The 23,003-nt window shown below is 38.7% G+C and overlaps 1 protein-coding gene across 1 annotated transcript in view; it reads right to left on the reverse strand.

The window, feature by feature from the left end:
- TRPM1 (transient receptor potential cation channel subfamily M member 1) overlaps positions 1 to 23,003 on the reverse strand; it is an 841,064-nt gene that overhangs the window by 450,189 nt on the left and 367,872 nt on the right. The window contains exon 17 of the mRNA XM_044078483.1: positions 1,970 to 2,089. Within this exon, the coding sequence (XP_043934418.1) occupies positions 1,970 to 2,089 (120 nt within the window). The remainder of the gene's footprint in view (positions 1 to 1,969; positions 2,090 to 23,003) is intronic.

Below are 23,003 nucleotides of genomic sequence, written 5' to 3' on the forward strand. Positions count from 1 at the left end.
TCTGTGTGTTTGTAATTTGACCTTGATCACTATGCTTGGGGTCTTCCTGCCTGAAAGGATAAAGTTCTTAAGGGAAAACTCAACATCAGTCTGTCCAGGGGGCTGTTGTTTTTCCAGCAGCAGAGACACCAGCACAATATGCTGTAGATCTTGGTTTTGAGTTCCAAATTAGAGTTAATATTTTCTTTCACTTCTTTGAGTTTAGCATTGCCTAATTACTGGGCTTTCTGAGTGTGTGTGTGTGTGTGTGTGTGTGTGTGTGTGTGTGTGCGAGCGTGTGTGTGTGTGTGTGTGTGTGTGTGTGTGTGTGTGTGTGTGCATGTCTGTGTGTGTGTGTGTGTGTGTGTGTGTGTGTGTGTGTGTGTGTGTGTGTGTGTGTGTGTGTGTGTGTGTGTATTTGTGTGTGCTTTTGTGTGTGTTTTTGTAACTTGACCTTGATCATCATGCTGGGGTTTCCTGGCTCAAAGGATAAGACTTTTAAGGGAGAACTCAGATCCATCTAGAGGGTCTTGGTCCAGTGGCAATGACGTAAAACAAAAACGGACTGAAAAATGCAAGCCACAGAGTTTATTAAATACAGAGCTTTCGGGAGATACCTTCATCAGTGTAAGATACGAAGTACTAAAACAGTCTCTTTAAATAATAAAATTAAGATCTCATGACATAGTATTAATCAAGAATTAAAAGTGCAAATAAATTAAAAAAGCCAATTTCCTAAAAAGAATATAAAATTTTAACAATATATAAATAAAAAGAATGCAAGTATAAAAGTAAACTAAAATCACTTCAATAAATTTCTGTTTGTATTTTAAAACAGGTTTTAAGCTTACAGCTGCATTAATGCCTGGTTCAGTATCGGCTTGTAAGTGTATTATCCTTTCCTATTCCTTCACCTCCAACAAATTATTGATGTGACCCCCTCTCATGTTTTTATTGACAACCTCTTAATTAATGAATGCAACTGTATCTTACACTGATAAAGGGTATCTCCCGAAAGCTCTGTATTTAATAAACTCTGCGGCTTGTGTTTCTCTGTCCGTTTCTGTTTTTCATTTAATTTTTTAGCAGCTGTGACTGGGTTTACCGTGGTTTGGATCCTATCGGTTACCCCAACTCAGTATATTGGAGGCCTTGGGTTTAATGAGAGTTAATATTGTCCTTTTACTTCTATGATGCTCTCAAGCTTGTTAACTTTTTGTTATATTTCACTTAGCTGAGATTTTGGCACCGTAACCTAGTAGATACTTAATGCTTGTACCTTTGTTAGCAAACTGATTTAGTTATATCTGCATTAATTGCTTGATTGTATGTATAGCAATTTGGATTCTGCATAGTTCTGTCATTTTCTGTTGGCCACATATGGGCTTGCTGTGTTTTCTTAGCACACATAACAGATTCATCCACATGCCTATTGTTAATCTTTTTTTCATTTCCTACCTAATGTTCAATTACAATATTATAGTCTCACTTCTATATTTGAGGCGGGAGCATGCCATAGTTTAATTTACAGATGGAAAACAATAAGGCCAGATGAAAAAGACAAATAGTACATGGCTACTATAACTGACTTTAAGCTGTTTTATACTAGCCAAGATAAAGCTGTGGCATTAGTGTGAGGCTTTAGTGTGCTAGATTTCTGTATGTTTATGCCATACACGTCTGCTTTTCTTCAGGTATAAGTGTAACAGACTACTGTATGACAGTTATGATTTGACTCTCTCAGATGTTATTAATAGTTCATTACACACTCAGCCATCTACTGGGTAGGTTAACCATCAGTAACTCAAGGCTATTTCTGAATTTAAACTACTGTCAAAATCAGAAGTAAGGTGATTACATTTCAACCCTGTGTAACACTGGGCCAATCTCTCAAGTCTTACCTTAACAACCGTGACACAACTTTGAATTAACAAGTAGCTTCACACTCATAGTGCATAAAGATAAGGTCTAGAATTTCTCCTGTACTTACATTGTCCTCATCTTTGTCCTTTCCATCTTCGTTTTCTCTGGAGACCTGATATCTGTGATCATCACTTGTACGAAACTCTAAGAAGAGGATGGTAGGTGGAAAAAGTATTCCCATTATAACCTGTGGTATCAGAAGAGCCATGAATTAATATAGAATAAATCAAGCAAAGTGGTAAATGAATATATGGTTTGTGAACAATTGCTGAAGTAAAAGCAATCACTGCAACAAGTAAACAAACAATTATGATTCACTTCCTATGATCAAATTGGAACATGAGACAAGGGTCAAAAATGTCTGATTCCCTCCCACCATAGCTCTAGTTAACTTGACCTTTTTTTGTCTTTTTAGTTGCTCCAAATTTCAAGGTGGAAAGAGATATACTTTAATGCATAGACGTGAACTTTGTATCTTAAGACAGCACAGAAGAAGCAGTCTATGAGGGTGCTGTTATGAGCAATCAAAACCCTAACTGTAATTGAAATTACTGTAGTAACCCTAAGTCTAACTCAAACCCAGTGCTCAACCCGGCACATAACTTGAACCATAACCCTAACTATAATCACAACTCTACTCTAATGACAATTGTAATGTTAGCCCAGTAATTAAACGTTCTGCAGTGCAGAATTAACCCTAATTGCACATAGTTTTAACACAAATACTTCACCTTAACTACAATTTTAAACAGATCTTAACTGTGACAGACTGTAATGTTAATGTTTGTTTGTCTTTTCCCGGTTAGGGGTCGCCACAGCGGAACTCCGGTCTGCTAATGATTGGCAGTAGATTTTCATGAATGTCGACGTGCCAGCTCGACATTCAACCTTCAACAAAGGCACGCCCATTTATACATGTCTTTCGAACACCCACTCAACCACAGGGAGGACATGCAGACTTCACACAGAAGACACTCCCCGCACTCCAGCCGAGAATCGAACGGGAGAACCTCTTGCTGTGAGGCAACAACGCTACCGCTGCACCACAGCGGATGTCACAGACTGTAATGTTAATATGAACTCTAATGAAAATAGAACTAACATCAGCTACATCTAAAGAGTTAACGCTAATCCTAGAGGTAGGCTTAGTGCTAAGGGTTGCAGTCAGATTCTGGGTTACAGGTGAAGTTATGATAATGAAGAGTGTTAATTTTAATGTCAGCATTAGAGATGAGAAAAAGAATGGGATTAGAACAATTTTCAGGATTTATGTTAGAATTTAAGTTACTTCAATTAGGATGAAGGATAGATTTATAATATGATTTAGTATAAATATATATATGTGTGTGTGTGTTTGTGTGTGTGTGTGTGTGTGTGTGTGTGTGTGTGTGTGTGTGTGTGTGTGTGTGTGTATATATATATATATATATATATATATATATATATATAGATATATGGATCCCATCCTAATTGCCGAAATTACAGTTCTCCAAAACTCAGTTAGCCGAGACCAGTTCTCCAAAACCCCACTACTCTGAAATAGCACAGGTAGATGTACAGCTTGTTGTCACTGTAGTGTGATCTCGGAGTTGGTATATATAATTTTCAGGGGGGTGTGGGTGGAGCAGCCACCCACATGGGGGGTGCAGAGGGGCTTGCTCCCCCGCAAAAATTAGAGAAAAATAGAGGAGTGCCGTTTTGGAGTAGTGGAGTTCTGGAGAAATGGTCTCGGCTGAGTTTCAGAGAACTGTAATTTCGGCGATTAGGATAGGGTCCAGATATATATGTATATGAGTCGGATCTATATTATGTCAGGGAATGCCATTTTGCTGACACATATACACCAAACTCCTAAAAAAGTGAAACCCCAGGTCACAGATTTTTTACTCAGGGAAAGTTGACTGAGTCTCATTATACTGACAGCTTACAATGCTGAATTTCAAAATACTGAATTTTAAGCCATAGACATTATGTATGGTTTCCATTCACCTGTGACTTCCATGCAATAAAAAACATTAATGTAACTTAAAGTGCTGGCTGTCATAATACTGACAGCAGCATAGACAGTAGCGATATAGTGTTTCTAAATGTGGGTATGTCTCTTTACATTTTTATGGGAAGTATCTAAAATAATATGGTGGACATTTTGTGTTCTCCTGGCAGTACTGGCAGAATGTATGGTACTGTAAGGTAAATAAAAGGTAGTGCGATCCTGGAGTTAGCATAATATAGTTGGGGTGGGGGGGGGCACATCCTCCACATTGAGGGGTGTGGGGTCATAGCCCCCCAATTAGTTTGGTTTTATATTGTCTGGTTTCTGTTAAGAGGGTAAGTAAGTAGTTTTTAAGTTTTGGAAAGAGTTAGTCAGTTTACTATCAAAATTGTGAATGACAAAATGAATTCCATTCATTTGCGCGACTCACAACACCGAAAATGGCAAAAGAAGAAGGTCAGTATGACGAATGTAATACCAATTATTTGAATTCGGCATTATTCAACATACTACTTTCCCTGCACCTTTGACAATGGTAACTTAAGTTCTAGTTTTCAGCTGTACAAATGTACTGCACAACAGTGAACTTCATGTTTTTGTAGGGGCAACCCACCTGAATCCCCCCCCCCCTTATTATATTATATTTTCCAACTCCAAGATCACACTACAGTGGGCAAAGGGGTACGTTTCCCGATCTGCATTGTACCGCGATTAGTACTAAGGTCAACCACATATGTGCGAAAGCACAGTGCATTCACTGAACTGGAGACTCGAAAACATGAAGGTCTGGGAAAACAGAAGTCAGCCAAATGTAATTTGACATCCCGTGTTCGCCGAACCATCATTCGTAATTTTGATGATAAACAAAGATAGTCATTGGTGTTGTAAGTGTGCACGTCTATGGCTTAAAACTTAGTATTTTGAAATTCAGCATTGTAAGTTTTCAGTATACTAAGACTCAGTCAAATGAGTTTTCAGTACTTTGAAAATTAGGTATTGTGCTCTCAGTCAAATGAGATTCAGTATTTTGAGTTTTTAGTCATGTGAAGTAGATCCACGTATATATATATATATATATATATATATATATATATATATATATATATCTGAGTCCCCATTAGAGGACTGACTTTTTAGAAAGTCAAATTTCATATGGTTGAGAAAGTATGAGCAACTTTCCGAAAAGTCGAAGCTTTTCTATATAGATCATGGTACAGTGGAGATCAGGGAATTTACCCTTTCCCCCACTGTAGTGTAATCTTGGAGTTGGCATATATAATATGCAGAGGGGCTTGCCCCCACCCCGACTGCAAAAATGTAGATTTTTGTTGTTTTGTCTCTTAAGACTTTTTGGAAAGTCAGTCATATGGTTTCGGGTATATAAAGTTAGACTTCCTGAAAAGGTGATCTTCTGACATAGATCCAGCATAGATGCAGCAGTTACCAGGAGGGGAAGATCGGTTGTATGTTTTTCAGTGGGTGATGTGTCTTGCAGTTATGGTAAATCAGATTGGGTGTTTATGCAAAAATGTTTGTATTTACTGAAAGCTTTAGTATTAGGAGTGGGAGTGTGTGTGTGTGTGTGTGTGTGTGTGTGTGTGTGTGTGTGTGTGTGTGTGTGTGTGTGTGTGTGTGTCTGTGTGGTGTTTATGGGTTAGGATCAGAGTAAAGGCTAGGGAAAGGGATAGATTTACTGTTGTACATATGTAGTGAGGTATGTGAAGTGTATATGAGTGCCTTGTTTATTAATACTGTTAGGCAAAGAGTTTTTCATGAAGTAACATAGATTTGGAGTTGGGGCAGAGTTAGGGTTAGCACACATTATTTGTCCATCCTTACTAATGATAAATATGTATTGCACAAATCTTTGGCATATACTTTTAGCTTTCTCCTGACTTCAAAAACCTTCCCACAAATATGTAAGCCTACAATAATAGGCAGTCTTCTCAGAGTCTCAGCTCCAAAGTCTGCCAGTGGTTATCAACTTACAGTTAAAAAGTGATCCACTGGTAAAAATATTAGAAAAAATAGTTTATACTGAAGTCTTAGAATACTTGCAGAAATGCGATACACTGTCAGATAAGCATCATGGCTTTAGACCTAAGAACTATTTACTGTTTAACAAATGAAATATACAATAACTGGTCACTCTAAATTTGCAATAGGTGTGAGTACTTGTGTGTGTTTAATAGGAGAAAAAACATGGCAGTGTTAGCCACCTGGTGAGGGGGTTATGGCTGGATGGAAATGGAACAAGGCCATATAAGTGGAGCCATCTTGTAGACTAGAAAAGAGCATTCAAGACAGTAAATCACAACATGTTTCTACAAAAAATAAAAATAGTGTGACATTCCATCTGATGCTTGCATGTTATTATCAAACTACCTAACAGGAAATTTACTGTTGCTGCTAATAGCATCCAACCTGACACTACTTCCTCCAAAAGGATTTTCCTCAAAGGTTGGTGCTACGTCCCTTGCTGCTGTCTCTGTTTATAAATGATCTTTCTTGGTATCTACCAAACTGAAACTGATTACTATTATTGTATGCAGATGACATAGCTGTCATTACAGCCAACCATTCCTCAAGGGAGCTTAACTTCTTACTTTGTAAGATTTGTAGCTCTACTTCAGAAAGGCTGCAACAAGAGACTTATGTTTAAACTCTGAAATATCCACACTAATGTATCTTGCCCCATCACAAGGGCTTATCCAGGCTCATCCCACTAACCTTGAAATACCCACTAGGGCAAAAGATTGCCAATAGTCCATTACTAAAGGTACTTAGGGCTTATATTGGATCAAAACAATATCTTCCTCACCAGTGTAGAAACCCATTCACAAGAGGTACTGATTCAATTAAAATGTACTTACAATATCTCCTACTTACTTACTAAGTGCCAAATTAAGTTGCCAAACTTGGTGTATCTCTGCCAAGTATTACCTTACCTTCGGTAAAAAACTCACTTAAATGTAGAAAAAAATCCTAAGATTTCTTTGCTTCAGTCTCAACACTGGACATCACCTTACAATAATAATGAAGGCCAACTGAATATGATTACTGCTGGAAAAACCTTCCTGCTAAACACATTCACTTTCAAAGTACTCCTTTAAAGATCACACTTAAGTCAGGAGTAACTCGTATTCACTTCTAAATTAGAACAGTACAATATGTTAGAGCACTCTATTTAGTCTATCACAGGCTGAGAGTTATGTCTCAAAAATTTGTTGCAGCTTCCTGGAAAAAGTTACATGAAAAAATAGATTCACAAACATTGTAGTTAGATTCTGAAAATTTCTTAAAAAGGAAGAAAATAGATATATATGTCATGGCAAGCTTGGGTGAAATTATTATATAAGTAAACCCAGGAATGCAAGTTGCTTGTAAGTACTCATTTATGATGAAAATTACATTGTAAATATGTTAATAGATGAAGCTCCCCTCACCTTTTTGAGTACAGTTACAGAGACATGGTTTAAAGCCATGGTGAGCAACCCATTAGTGCAGGGATACCATGCTTTATACACATTTAGGCCAACTACTGCACACACAGGGACTAAAGGTGGAGGTGTTTCTATCCACATCAAAAATAAACATCCCTCAAGGTTTGTCAGACAGGATGATGTGCTTGAGCTTCTCCATGTCCAAACTACCATGGGTAGTCTTATATATCATATCCTTGTATTGCAAACTACAAATCACCTTTTATGACTTGCAAATCCCATAGCTTGTATTTAGAACTGCTGGAAACACTTGCCCAATAACATATTCATGGAGAACTTTACTCCTCTATAAACTGGGAATCCTATACAATAACAGACTTGCAGACCCAGAGATTCCTAGACTTTGTAAATAACAAGTATTACCCCCAGTCTGTACTGCTTACCAGAACCACACATTCAACTGTTGAACCTGAAGGAAAAAGAAAAACATCATCTATAGTGTATGTTCTACTCAAATTTCCTTCTCATTAATCTACCAATGACATTAATGTAGTCTGTATATCTAACTTCTGGCTCGCACACTTGTCGGACGCTATAGTCTAGGTCCCCATTTTCCTCTTACAATCTGATTAGCATCCTTCTACCACTGCTCACCTAATTCACGAGTATAAGTCCAGTAAAAGCATTATACCCTGAAACTTTTTATTCAGCTAAGAACAGACTCAATCTTTATTTAATGCTTTCTGATTACTGACCTGTTTTCTGCTTGAAGCTGATTGCTTTTTGTTGCCTCAGCTGCTCAGTAAGTTTCATGGTTCTACCCGGTCTGCTCACCCTCGCTTAGTTCGGGCTCACTCTGCTCCCCTACCCTACCCCCCATTCCCACCCACACCTTCTTTCATTACATTTATACATCCTCAGGCCACTCTAACTAATTATCCCTCACCAATAACATCACGGGACAGAATTACCTCCCATCACACCACCCTTTCTCATTAACTCTAACCTTCCCAATCTTACTTCACTGCTTACGTCTCCCCTTACCACTCCTCTGCATAAACCAACACATTTGCATCTCCTTTCTATCCACTCTTTTTTCTTATTCCTACTACTTCAGTCTACCTCCATGCACACCACCTTAGTTACATCACCACCACCTTCATCCACCCAATCCTTACCATCATATGTCACTACAGTTAGCTACTGTAATATCTCACCCTCTTTACTAGTCAGCAACACCCTAAATACTACCAAGCTAAAAGTATCCCCCACCAGCATCAAACTTAATCTAGTCCTTTCACATCTTCTTAAAACATTTTCAAAATACAGTCATCCAAATACTATTCTTCGCTGTCTCCTTACCTTAGCATAACGCGGAGATATTCATCCCATCCCATTCCTGGACCACAAAATCCTCTGTTCCCCTCCTCAAGTCCAAAGAATCAGTACCTTCATCTAATAACAATAAACACTTGCAGTATTCGTAATAAAATCAATGAATTTCAGACCTGGCCAACTACTCCCTCCCCCAACCTTGTAGCAGTAACTGAGACATGGCTCAAACCACATATTGCTGACACTGAAATTCTTCCACCAGGGTATAACATCTATCACTCTGATAGACTCCACAAAAAGGGTGGTGGCATCAAATTAATTTATAAAAACTTCTTAACAATCACAAGCTACCCCAAACCTACGTCTTCCTTTGGTAACCTTGAAGTCCTACTTAAATCTCTTCATATCAACAACAATCAACAACTATGTATTGCTGTACTTTACATTCCCCAGGATATAATATTCCCATTCTTGAAGATTTTCTTTCATGGATAAACCACAATATCTCACAAGAAACCATTATTCTGGGTGACACCAACATTCAATTGGCAAAACCTAACTTTTAACTCTTCAGCCAACAGTATAAACCTACATAGCTTCACACAGCGTATTACAACACCCACACATGGTCTATTCACATCTTCAGAGTCTACCTTGGATTAGATACTTGTATCTCACCCACACAATTACTCAAACTCTGGCAGCCGCATACTAACTGACCACCTACCAGCATATACCTATAGAAGTTGTACCCAAATAGCCAAAATACACTCCTACAAAAACCTCTAGGAATCTCACCCACTTTGACAAGACCACCTTCATAAATATACTGAAAGCACAAAACCAGACCCCACTAAAAACTCTCCCCCTAGATGATGCTGTAAACTATTTTAACAATCTCTTTCTTGAAAGCCTTAATAGCCTTACCCCTATTCGAGCCAAAAGAACTAAACTTAACCACGCCCCTTGGCTAACAAAACAAACCAAACAAAATCTCCTTCATAGAGATCAGGCATGGAAACAATGGCAAAAAAAAGTTGCAACAAAATGAGATTAACTACAAGCAACTTGGAAATAGATCCCAGAAACTAGTAATACAAGACACAAAATACTTTTCCTCTAAGCTAACCACTTTTAAAAACAATCTAAAAAAGGTTTTGTAACTCTGTCTCATCTCTACTTAACCCAGGCTCTTTACAAAACCCATCTACCTCACCTGCTGAGAATCCATGACAAATTGCTCCTAACTTCAACACTGATTTAATCACCACCATTCAAAAACTAATCAAAGATTCCCCAAATAACTCACAGGACACAAATATCTCCTTACTTGACAGCACCACCTTCCCTTCCTCACAACCTTCTAGCAATACTCATATACCCCCTTCCTTTACAATTCAACCAGCACCTACCTCTCATATTCAAACTCCTAACCAAACTAAAACCCTGCTCTCTTTCAGCTGATAATATACCTCCTGAATACCTACAACTTGCAGCAGAAGCAATAGCATATCCAGTTAGCACCCTAATAAATCGCTCCATTTCTGAATGCTATGTCCCCTAACTGTGGAAGAAATCTATTATAACCCCATTACATAAATGTGGAAATTCCCATGACCTCTCCAACTATCAGCCTACCTCTGTACTCTCTCCTTTATCAAAAATTCTAGAAAAATGCATCTAGACACAATTTCTTACATACCTCTCTGAAAATGACCTACTTGCCCCCACCCAACATGGTTTCCATCCTGCCCACAGCACTATCACAGCCCTTATCTCTTTCACAGATACTGAAAATAAAGCCATTAATGCTGGCCTCTCCACTTGAGTAATCTTACTGGATTTATTAAAGGCTTTTGATACAGCGTCACATATCAAATTACTTAACCAACTAGCAAAGTGAGGTTACTTCTCAGTTCTCTTACTTGGGTCTCCTCCTACCTAAATAATAGGGAACAATCTGTCAAATGGCAAAATGAACAATCAGAGTATCAGGTAAACAACACAGGAGTCCACAAGGATCCATTCTAGGACCGCTACTTTTTAATGTATTCATTAATGATATTCATAAAGTTTCCCAACAATGTAGACTCATTCAATATGCGGATGATTCTATTATAACCACCTCCAAAAATCTCTCAGACCACTATACAGCCACACAAAATGCCTTCACAACAATAGAAACCTGGCTCAGTAATGCACAACTACTGTTAAACTCCCCAAAAACAAACTCTTACCTTTCTCAACAAAACCTCCAGCTACTGATTTCAAAATTCTTTCACTAGATAAAACAGAAATAGAAATTGTGAAGACAGCTAAATTACTGAGAATCACAATCGATGATAAACTTACCTTTAAACCACATATTCTTAATACAAAAAAGAAAACTCACTTTAAACTAGGCAAACTGTACTGCCATAAACTGTACCTAGACATCCACACCAGAACAAAACTGGCCAGTACCTTACTTATCACCTGTCTTCTATATGGAACTGCCATTTTCACCAACCTTCATTCATCCCTCAGTAATAACTACAATCCTGCTATTACAAAATAGCCAAATTTGCCTCAAGCAAGCCAAACTGCAGTCATCATTGTCAAGCAATCTCAGGATTGAACTGGTTTGAATTTTTCCACTACCTCATTATACCCAATTGACCCTAGCCCACAAATTAATTTATAAACCCAACAGCTGCCCAGCTTTCCACTCTGTCCTTCAAACTTATACTCCAACCCAAACTCTTATATTCTCTAGCAAACAGCTACTATATGTTACCAAACCCAGCAAAAGGGCAGGACAAAGTCTATATTCAAATAGTATTGCTAAACTATGAAACTCCTTACCCCCCACCCCCCAGATAACTCAAATTGACTGTCTTAAAACCTTTAAATCAGCTTTAAAAAAACATTACCTCAAGAACCCTACTTGCTCTTGCACTATAAACAACAAGCCTCCTTAAACCTCTACCTTATTTAATGTATGGTACACTGTTGTGATCAACATATGTGTAATTTAATGTTTGCTAAATATTCTTAATACATTCCATTGGCTTGCTTTAACTCTCTGTGTCCTATATTACTATGTATTTTCTGCTTTAGTTTAAATTCTGCAATTGATTGTACTATTTTTTTATATATTCTCATGTATTGTAACATGCTATGTCCTTGTTGCATGTTAAACTCTGTACACTGTACAAATTGTTTGCGGTACTTTTCTCCCCGGGCCTCCACTGAAAATGAGTCTCTGACCCAGTGGACTTTCCCAGTAAACAAATGTCAATAAATAAATAAATAAATAAATAAACAAACACCCTCGAGCAGTTAGTGTATATGCCTACTATGGTTGAAAACATATGACTCACAAATGTGGGAGAATGCTGCATCCCCCCCCCATCCCCCATAGTAGTGTCTTCTCTGGTAAGGACAGACCACAAAGCTGTCTCCTTCGAAATAAGAATCACTGCTATGACCCCCAGCAGATCTGAAGTAATTAGAAACTACTCTAGGGCAAACTACATATTTTTAAGCGATTACCTGACAAAATTTTCAAGCCCCTCCAAACTTGGAGAACTCAGCTTCCTATGCAGAATTGTACACACAAACCCTGTATGGTGAAATTAATAGATGCATAGAGACAGGTGTACCTACCTGAAGAAAGGCCAGAATAAACTCAAAAAAACAAACCATCCTTGTGGAATCCAAATATAAACAGATTACACAACAAAAGGAAAAAAAAGACATAGCTAAAATTAGGAAGTGCAAATCCCAGCAGGATACGAAAACCTCTCATCAGGCTAAACAAACAACTAAGAGGGCAAATTAAATTTAACAAAGCCACTTTTGAGGTAAAGTTAGTATAGCGGGCCAAGGACAACCACAAGGCTTTCTTTAGCTATGTCTGAAACCTCAAAGGCCCTAAACAATTGTGCAAAGAACTGATTGTTAATGGAAGCACTTACACAGAGCAGAAGATATAGCAAATCTGCTAGCTGACAAATTCAGCTCCAATTTTACCCCTCACAAGCAACCCCTAAGTACTACCATCAGACATAACCCCCAACTATCTTAAATGTGCTCTCTAAGGCTAAGAGTAATATCATTGATAGACCTGGTAATATCCCAGGATACCTGCTAAATAGCTTGATGCATGACCAACTGGATCAGTGGAGTCACTGTTTGACCATGGCCTCCAGACAGGCTTGGTGACATGTGAATGGAGGACTGCAATGATCATCCCTCTGCACATGGGTGGTCCAGCAACAGACCCTGTGAACTACAGACCCATGTCTGACTAGTCTTATATGCAAATCCATGGAAAGAATTAGCATGGATATGATTAAAAATGACTTAAGAAACCTTCAGACATTGGCTCCAAATTAATTTGGCTTCTTCGAAGGCAGATCATGCCTACTTAGCCTGGTGGAATTTTTTTGAAAAAGTCAACAAGGCAACGGATTAGGGCAGGTTTTGGGCAAAAGGGTGCATACTGCCTACCTTGACCTGGCTAAGGCATTTAATATAATAACCCACTTGAGCATTGTAAACAAAGTCATAGAATTAGGCATTAACCCCTATATTACATGATGGATAGACAGCTGACTCTCAGATAGGACCCAGAAGATTAGGATAGGGGAGACCACCTCCACAAAGAGGCTGGTAACTAGTGGAGTCCCTTAGGGCACTGTGCTGGGCCTGCTCCTCTTTGGCATTTACTTCTTGGAAATCAAAGCCAATGACAAAGGCCTTTGGCTGACCATGTTTGAAGATGATTACAACTTAGGAGCAGTCACAGAATCTCCCTAAGACACTAACATCCTACAGGAAGGGCTAACACAGACAAATTACTAGTGCCAAAGCCATGGCTTAAAATTCAGTGCCAAGAAATGCATAATAGTACCTTTTGGGAAGTCAGCCAATCTAGGAATCTACCTCGTTGATAACACTCCCCTAAGACTGGACATAATAGTCAGATATTTGGGGATGTATGCAGATAGCAACCTACTTTTCAAATAACATGTGTCTAAGATACTAAGGAAATCATTCTATGTTGCTAAATGTATGAGCAAGGGCTTGGCATCTAGGTCCAAGGAAGTCATCCTTCCTCTGTATTCAGCCCTCATCAGCCCCTTCATTGAGTACAATGCTCCTTTAGGTATGTACCTGACCTTGCACATGCAGCAACTGAAATTTCCATAGAGGTTCCTCTCAAAAGAAAACAGGGTGTATTATACAACATGTCCTGTGCAGATCACCTTAAAGCCCTATCCCTATATTCAGAGACATAACTGTCCCTCCAACATGTCCTATTTATATTGTAGGTGAGGTTTAGTTCCATAGATACAGTATTTCCGATGCTATTAGTTTTGCAGGTGTGCAACAGTTACATCAGAGCAGGATCAGAGCATGCAGTGTAGGCCAGGCATCATTCACTTCTCAGCGGTCTATAGAAGACTGAGTACAGGGATAGGGCTTTGAGGTGGTCCACTTAGGACATGTTATTTAAGTCTTGTAGTCTGTTTGTGAGCAACCTCTTTGGATCCTCCAGTTGTTGCAAATGCCTGGTCAGATACACACTGAAGGGGGCACTGTACTCAATGATTGGTCAGATGAGGGCCTGGTACAGAGAAACAATTACATCTTTGGAACTAAATACCATACCCTTGATTATAAGTTGTGCAGTGCAGAGAGATTTCCTTACTACCATAGACACATGATGGTCAAAGGCCAGGTTACTATCCACAAGTGTTCCCAAATTCCTGCTCACTGGGTCTACTGTTAGGGGTGTATTATCAATGTCATTTCCAGGGATGGCTGTCTTTCCAAAGAATACAATTATGCATTTCTTTGCATTGAATTTTAGACCATGGGCCTGAAACCTGTAATTTGTCTGTAACAGGCCTTTTTGAAGTATATTTAGGTCTTTGGGAAATTTGATGACTGTGCCTAATTACAGTCATCTGCAAACTTGGTCAGCCGGAGGCCCAGAGTAGTAGATGTCAAAAAGGAGAGGCACCAGCACCAAGCCATGAGGGAGCCCATTAGTTACTATCCCTATTGTGGAGGTAGCCTCCCCAATCCTAAATGTTTGTGTCCTATATTTGAGCCAACTAGCTATCTGTCAGGTTACATATTGGTTTATGCCTAATTTAGTCAGTTTATCAACAATTCCTGAGGAAATTATTGTGTTGAATGTCTTGGCCAGGTTGAGGTAGGAAGTGTGCACTATTTTGCCCTCATCCATGGTTTTAGTGACCTTCTCAAAAAAGTTCGCCAGGCTAAGTAGGCATGACCTGGCCTTGATGAAACCAGTCTGGGCTGGATACAATATTTGTAGGTTTCTAATGTAATTTTTTATTATTTCCATAATGATTCTTTCCATGGCTTTGCATATGAGCATACCTCTCAACCTCTTAGTGCAAGAAATCTAGACAAAGCCTAAAATAATGAGGGGACAAAGGCCCCAAAATAGGGACAGATTTTAAATATTGTTCTTATAAATTTAGAAAGTTGCTAGAATAACAGGATGTGTGTTAGTGTACATTTTCTGAAGGATACGAAGTCAGAAACTCAAATGTATGTCAATATTTAGTGACTTCAATCCAAAGTGATGTGGCAGAAAACCTCATATTTTATGAGGAAAAGACCAAAAACGTGAGGCTAAAATGTGGACATTCTGACAAAATCTGGACAGTTGAGAGGTATGAATATGCAGTGTTATGGTTCTGCACTTGTCCGGGTCCAGAAATGGCTCATCTTTGTGCACTTGGTAACAACTGCAGTCCTCCATTCATTTGATACGATGCCTGTCCAAAGGCTATGGTTGAGTAGTGATTCTAGTGTGAATGAGGGGTCAGGTTTCATGATATTTAGGACTCAATGTGTAATATTATGAGTGCCCATCAATGTGGTGTTCCTGGGCTTATAGAAGGCATCGAAGACCTGTTCCATAGTAATAGTTGGGGGCAGAAGCATAGCTGGTTCGACCAGTGTCCTGGGCCGGTACTCTGAACCAGCAGCCCACCCCCTTAGATCTTCAAGTGAAGAGGAAAAACTGTTATAAGCCATTCACTACATTGATTACTGTTAGCTCTATGCCCCCACTCTTCCACTGAAGCACAAAAGAAAAAAAAATGGACATTCATTCCACTGGCACATCCCCCAAGTGGCCAGATGCACAATGCTCCCCTCTCCATTCAGGTCTCATTTCTGTTCCCTGCCCCTAACCCTCCTTCAACATGTTTTACTAAAAAGTATATAGCTTCTTCTTTTAAACTGTAACAAACTGTTTGCTACAAATGTAGGTGGTGGGCAAGTATAGAGAGTGTGAATGTTGCCATGGTATAAGGAAAACATTGAATAAGATAGGGCCAATAACAGAACCTCAGGGAACTCCTGTGGTGATGGGTAAGTATAGAGAGTGTGAATGTTGCCATGGTATAAAGAAAACATTGAATAAGACAGGGCCAATAACAGAACCTCAGTGAATTCCTGTGGTGATGGGTAAGTATAGAGAGTGTGAATGTTGCCATGGTATAAAGAAAATATTGAATAAGACAGGGCCAATAACAGAACCTCAGGAACTCCTGTGGTGATGGGCAAGTATAGAGAGCGTGAATGTTGCCATGGTATAAAGGAAATATTGAATAAGACAGGGCCATTAACAGAACCTCAGGGAACTCCTGTGGTGGTGGTCAAGTATAAAGAGTGTGATTGTTGCCATGGTATAGACTGGTATCTGGTGGACAAGTAGCTGTCCAACTACTGTTCTGGAGTGTAGGTTGTATCAGGTTGAGGTAGGACATTTGTTGCAGGAGTTTGTAATGTGCACTGTATTGAAAGCTTTGGATAAATCTCGGAATATGTCTGAGACAAGTTTGCATTGTTCTTGGCTTTGCTAATAATTTCCAAGAATGCTAATAGACCTATTGTTATGCTATGGATGTAAAACCAAGTTGTGAATGGGTTAGGAGTTATTCCTTCAGGAGGTATTGAATAAGTTGTTTCTAAGTACACTTTTCTAAGATTTTTGAGAGTGGAGATATATGTAGTGATATGCTTGAAATTGAAGACTTCAGTGGATTGGCCACCTTTGTGAAGTGGAATACATGAAACTTTTTCCACATTGAGGGAATGCAAGATTCTTGGATTACCCTTTTATGAGAATAGAGACTGGAAAAACCTGTGGCATCTGCTGCCATTTTAAGACATTCTTTTGGGAGGTTGTCAGAAGAGAATGAGCCAGGTTTAAGTTTTAGAAGTAGCTTTTTAATGGAGAAAGTTGGTTCAGGTTGTACAGCTAAGTTTGAGGAGTTGACATATGGTGGTTGTTGTATGTAGAAGAAACATTTTTAATGAGGACTGCTACATTTTCAGTGACGTATGATTTTAACTGGGTTGGGCTGTTGAGAGACAGAGAGAGAGATTACAATGGTTTTTTTGCCTGTATTTAGGTTCATAGGTTCATAGGAGGTTACAGGGCTACAGCCTTAGAGCCATTATAAGCCTAGCCATGTTAATCCTTGGTTGTCCCAATTGTCCTTGGTTAGATGGACATACTATACAGAAGACATACTTTACAGATCAGCACCTGTCCATGACAGGCATGGGTGCCACCCCTGGAGTGAATTTCCGGCCACCCATCCATTTGTCCAGGTTGTGCTTGAATAGGGTCATTGAGGAGCTTTGCTTCACATGAATTGGAAGTTTATTGCAGAGCCGTGGCAAGCTCTGGGAGACATACCTGTCTCTCCAGCATGTTCTGTTAATTTCACTGTCAAGGTTGAGATCCCTAGACTCTAGTGCTATTTGATTTGCGGATGTGTAGCATCTCCATCAGGTTGGGGTCAGAGACTGCCCTGCAGGCCAGGCACAAGTCGCCTCTCAGTAACCTATATCACACAGAGTGCAGTGAGAGGGCTTTTAGTCTATCCACATAGGTCATGGTTTGGGGGCACTGTATCTTCTTAGTGAGAAACCTCTGTGTTCTCTCCAGTTGTTGCAGGTGTCTGGTGAGATACATGCAGAGAGGAACGTTGTACTCTATTAATGGTCTGATTAGGGTTGAGTAAAGTGGGGTTATAACATCCTTAGACCTGGATGTGATGCATTTACATGTGAGATGCACAATGCAGAAGGCTTTCCTTAACACCATGGAAACTTGGTCAAAGTTCAGGTTACTGTCAACATTTGTTCCCAGATCTTGCACCAGTGGGTTTGTAATTAGTGAAGAATTCTGCTTTGCCAAATGGGATAATAGTGCATGTTTCTGGGTTTAGTTTTAGACCGTGACTTTGGAACCAGTCATTTGTTTGTGTTAGCCTCTCCTGTAATATGTTAACATCAATGGGGATTCTCAATGATTGCACCTAGTTTGCAATAATCAGTGAACTTAGTAAACCAAAGGTCATCTACTTTAGCCTGGACTTCTGAGAAATAGATTCCAAATACTAAAGAGTCCAGTACAGATCCTTGTGGTGCGCCACAGGTGACGGGTCTACTGTTAGAGGTGGAGTCACCAACTTTGACAGTATGTATTCTGTCAGCCAATTAGCTACCCATCTAGTGATGTAATGGTTAACACCCAGCTGGGCGAGGTTTTTAATGATATCTATTTGGGAAATTGTGTCAAAGGCTTTGGCTAGGTCCAGGTAGGTGGTGTGCACTATTTTAGTGTCATCCAGGGTTTTGGTGACTTTTTCAAAGACATCTGCCAGGTTCAATAAGCAGGATCTTCCCTTAACAAACCCAAATTGGGTTGGGTCTAGAGTATGAAGGTCGCTTATGTCCTTGTTGACAAGGTCCATGATGATCCTTTTCATAGCCTTGCAGATGAGGGTGGTTAGACTTATGGGTCTATAGTTCCCAGGGTCAATTGATGGTCCCCCATATGCAAGGGGATTACTGTTGCTGTTCTCCATTCAGCTGGTACAAAGCCAGTTCTCAGACTATGGTTAAAGAGAATGCCAAGTGGGTCAACTAGGTTCTGTTTTATATTGCTTAGTAAGCAACCTGGGATGTTATCTGATTCTATATAGGCTGTGTTTTTGGCATTGAAGAGCGCAGCTATCACTTGATTTCTAGAGATACTAGGTAGAGAACTGTTGTCAGGTATGCATTGGGCTATGGCTGGTGGGGACAAGGGGGTGAAGTTTGCACTAAATCTGTCAGCTAGCAGGTTGGCAATTTCGTCCATTATAGTGCAAGTGGTACCATCTTTTACCAATACAGCACATAGCTGGGCAATCCCTTTTAGATTTTGAATGTAGTTAAAGAATGCCTTATGATTATCCTTGGCTAGGGATGCTATTTTAGCTTCATAATTAGTTTTAGAAGACTTTACCAGACTTCTGATTTGCTTGTTCAATCTGTGGAGGGAATTCTTCCTCTGCAGAGGCAGATGCCTCTTATTCTAGGGCATCAATTTCTTCTGTTTATTATACAGTCTGTTTATACTAGATGTCCACCAAGGTGGCCTGTTTTTTTGGGAGGGCCTGGTTTTAACTTGGTCAGGTACAGCTAAGTCTATACAGTTGCTAAAATGATTATACAGGGCATTTGTGTACATCTCTGCATAGGAGTAATTATTACCTGTGATTGCAGGGGGTGTAAAACTTTTTATACCATCACGTAGTAGGCTGTAGTTTACTTTGGAGAAGTTCCATAGTTTTTTTTTGCTCCTTTTTGTTACTTCGAACGAGATTGATTTATGGTCCAACCTTACCAGGAAGGGGATCACACAGGGGGCAGAACAGTGACCACCCCTGTTGGTGAGTACTGTGTGAAGGACATTAGAGCCCCTTGTGGGGGTGCAGACTATCTGCTCCAGAGCATTTGCACTGACAAAGTCCAGGAATCTCTGGGCGACTGATAGTGGTTCAGAATATTTTGATACTATGTCTATAGTTGACTTGTGTGCCATTACAATATTGCTTCTTTTGTAAATTAACTTTTTTTTCCATAAGATTACAAAATTCCTTAAATTGTTGTAGAGTTTGAGAAGTTCTTGGTTTGTGCCATTCCTTCCAGGCCTTGTACGTTTTATGCATAAGGATTCTACTGGTCCTGGATATCCAAGGAGCTTGTGTGGATGGATTTTATTTGCTTTCTTCTTAGGAGTGCACAGCTGTTAAATTTATCTAAGAATAATTTGTTACATTTTTGAACAGCATCATCTAAAGGGAGAGTTGTTGAGATGGACCAGTTGAAGGATTTTAGTATGGCTATAAAGGTATCACAGCTAATTTAAAGAGATTGTGTGGCATTTTATAGAACTGTTGTTTGCCTTGGTGGAAATAATCCTATTTGTATATGTTGGGGTGGTCATTGAGAGAATGTGAGAGTATTGCAGGGGTGTATTTAGTGGGGCAGACACCAATACCCAGTCAAATATTGTGCCTTTATTCTTAGGTTTATTCAAATGTGTGGGGGTAGAGGTAAGTTGGGCAAAACCACAAAGATTTAACTGGGATACTGTTAAACTAGAGGTGCAGTTTAAACAGTTTATAGATAAGGTTTAACTGGTATTCTTTGACAGTCAAATTTGCTGACAGCATTATAATTCAGGCCTGATCAGCAATATGAATGCTAAGATAGTGTTTCAAGTAGATTTTCAAAGTACAGTGATTCATTTAGTAAAAAAATGACTTATTGAATGCATTAATCAGTCTGGAATAATGCATATGGAAAGTAAAACAAAGAGACATGCAGAGCAGTGGCATAGGGCAATGCATTAACTGATTCTATGGCAGATGTTTAACAGCTGTATGCGCGGGGCAATAAAGTGATGTGCTATGGTTGCTGCAGTCCATTTACAAAGCAGAGTTAGGGTGTCTAGTATAAAAAGGGGTAGTATTCCATAATGTCTCCTGCCTGTCTATGGCCCTCTAACAGTGCTTAATAAGTCATTACAAACTATACTGAAGGTCCTTCTGAAGCGGGGGACTCACTCTTCTTTGCATGAAGTTGCAGTATCATCATGGTGCATTGAAGAAGCCCAGAATTTCCAGACAAAGATATACAAAAAGATTAAGAGAAAAATTAGAGGAAAGAAAAATACTTATTCAAGAAAAACTGTCAGAAGGGTCAAATAAAAATTTGTGTTCATTAATACAACAGATTTATGAAAAAAATATATATAGACAAAGAAACCTTGGGCCAGTTGGAAAAAGAAGATACTGAGGAAGTACACAAAAAGAACAAACTTGAGAGACTTTTGAAAGATTTAAAAAAGAAATATGGATGTGGGAAAGAAAGACAGATCTGATATGGTGCAATATTTATGTAAAGGAGAAAACTACATTAATCAACACAAAAAAAGGCAGCCCCAAAGATATTCAAAGAGAAATACAGGAAAAGGCATCCAGATATGGAAAAACTCAAAATAAAAAATAAGATCACAAAGAGAGAACATAGAACAGAAGATTAGTAAAGTCGAAGTTAAAAAAATAGAAGTTGAAGTTATGGAATACTTGTGAAGTTAAGGATTTAGTGTAAAAAAGTCTAACACAGGTTATATCACAGCATGATGGAACAATGAGTCCCCAAAGTAATGAGAAACAATAGGAGCAGGAGACATCTGAAGAAGAAATATGGACATGGAAAAGAAAAAGAGATTTAATATGGTGCAAAATTCATGCAAAGGAGAAAGCAAAACTAATTAACACAAAAAGAGCAGCACCAAAAATATTTGAAAAGAAAACAAATAACAGGCAAAGGCATCCAGATATGGAAAGTTTTACAGTACAAAAAATCATAAAACAAAGAGGAAAAGTAAAAAAATAAGATTAGTAATGGAGAAGTTAAAGAAATAGAAGCTGAGCTTATAGATTGCATGCAAAGTGAAGGATTTAATGTAGAAAATTTAACTCAGATAACATTGCAGCAGGATAGAGCAATAGACACTCAAATTAAGGAGAAACCAGTGGGACCAGGGAAAGGAGGGGGAAAATTGAAAGACATCATGAAATTATCAAACAATGAAAACTATAAAGCAATTTAGACAAGAAGTGTCACTGTTAGAAGAGTATAGAAGAGGGAACAGGTCAACAAAAATACTCAGAAAGATAGACGTGATAAAAGCAATGTGCAGTATTATAACAGATTAGGATTTATCATGCACTGTTGCAAATAATAAACTAAAAATAGCACAGGCAAAAAAAAACTGAGAAGATACACATATAAATATAAAGGAAAAGTACAAAATAAGCAATTTATTGGTGACCCAAAAAAGTTTTATAGAAAATTGGGAAACAAGGCAAAAGGAATTGTAATTAAAGAAAGTAATATGGAACAAAGGATCATTTGTTGTTAAATATAGTCAGAATGGAGAACTGTAAAAAGGGGAAAAATCTAAGCATGGCATGGATAGACTACAAAAAAACATTTGACAGTATCCCACATTCATGAATAAAAGAGTGCTTAAAAATGTATAAGCTACACCCCACACTAATCGGTTATATTACAGCGACCATGAAACACATGCAAACCACTTTGCAATTAAGCCATGATAAAGGACAAATTGTTATTCCAGGGATAACAATTCAAAGGGGGATATTCTAGGGTGACTGTCACCACTGCTCTTTTGTCTTGCTCTTAACCCCATTAAGCTGTCTGCTTAATGGATTAGGTTCATAGGTAGGTACTAAGCTATTGGCCCTAGGGCCTATATAAGCCTAGCCAAATGGTACCCTGGCTTTTGCCACCCAAGAAAATTATTTTCCTGTGCCCCTGTCAAGCAGAGCCACAGAAGTGATCCCCGGGGTGAATGGCTACAATCTGGCTCTCACAAAACAACAACAACTCATCTTTTGTAGATGATTTAAAACTGTATAGTTCATTGGATGAGGAACTGAAAGCACAACTACAAGAGGTCAAAATTTTTCAGATGATATAAGGATGTCATTTGGTCTTCTTGATATATGTGCAAAAGCAATCTTTAAAGCAGGAAAGCTGCAGCACCGAGAAAACATCAGTTCGGGACAAGAATGTTATATAAAAGAACTTGAGCAAGAGGGAGTGTATACATATTTGGGAAGGATCAACAATAAAGCATGAACAAATGCAAATAAAACTTGGTAAAGAATATTTTTGAAGACTTAAATTAATACTAAAAACAGCATTGACATCTAGGAACAGAGTCCAAGCTATAAACCAATTTACTCTTCCTGTACTAACTTACAGTTTTAGAGTGATTGACCATATCTATATTACCATGTTGACAGGGCTGTTCATTGAATGCCCTTACATCAACACATATACATCGGAATACCAAAATTTTGAACGGCCACAAAAGCGAATTTTTTCCCAGGGAAAAAATCACTGGGCCAACAATA

The sequence above is a fragment of the Protopterus annectens genome, chromosome 7.part1 (genome assembly GCF_019279795.1).
Source record: "Protopterus annectens isolate FY-2018-M chromosome 7.part1, PAN1.0, whole genome shotgun sequence".
NCBI classification, from domain to species: domain Eukaryota; kingdom Metazoa; phylum Chordata; order Ceratodontiformes; family Protopteridae; genus Protopterus; species Protopterus annectens.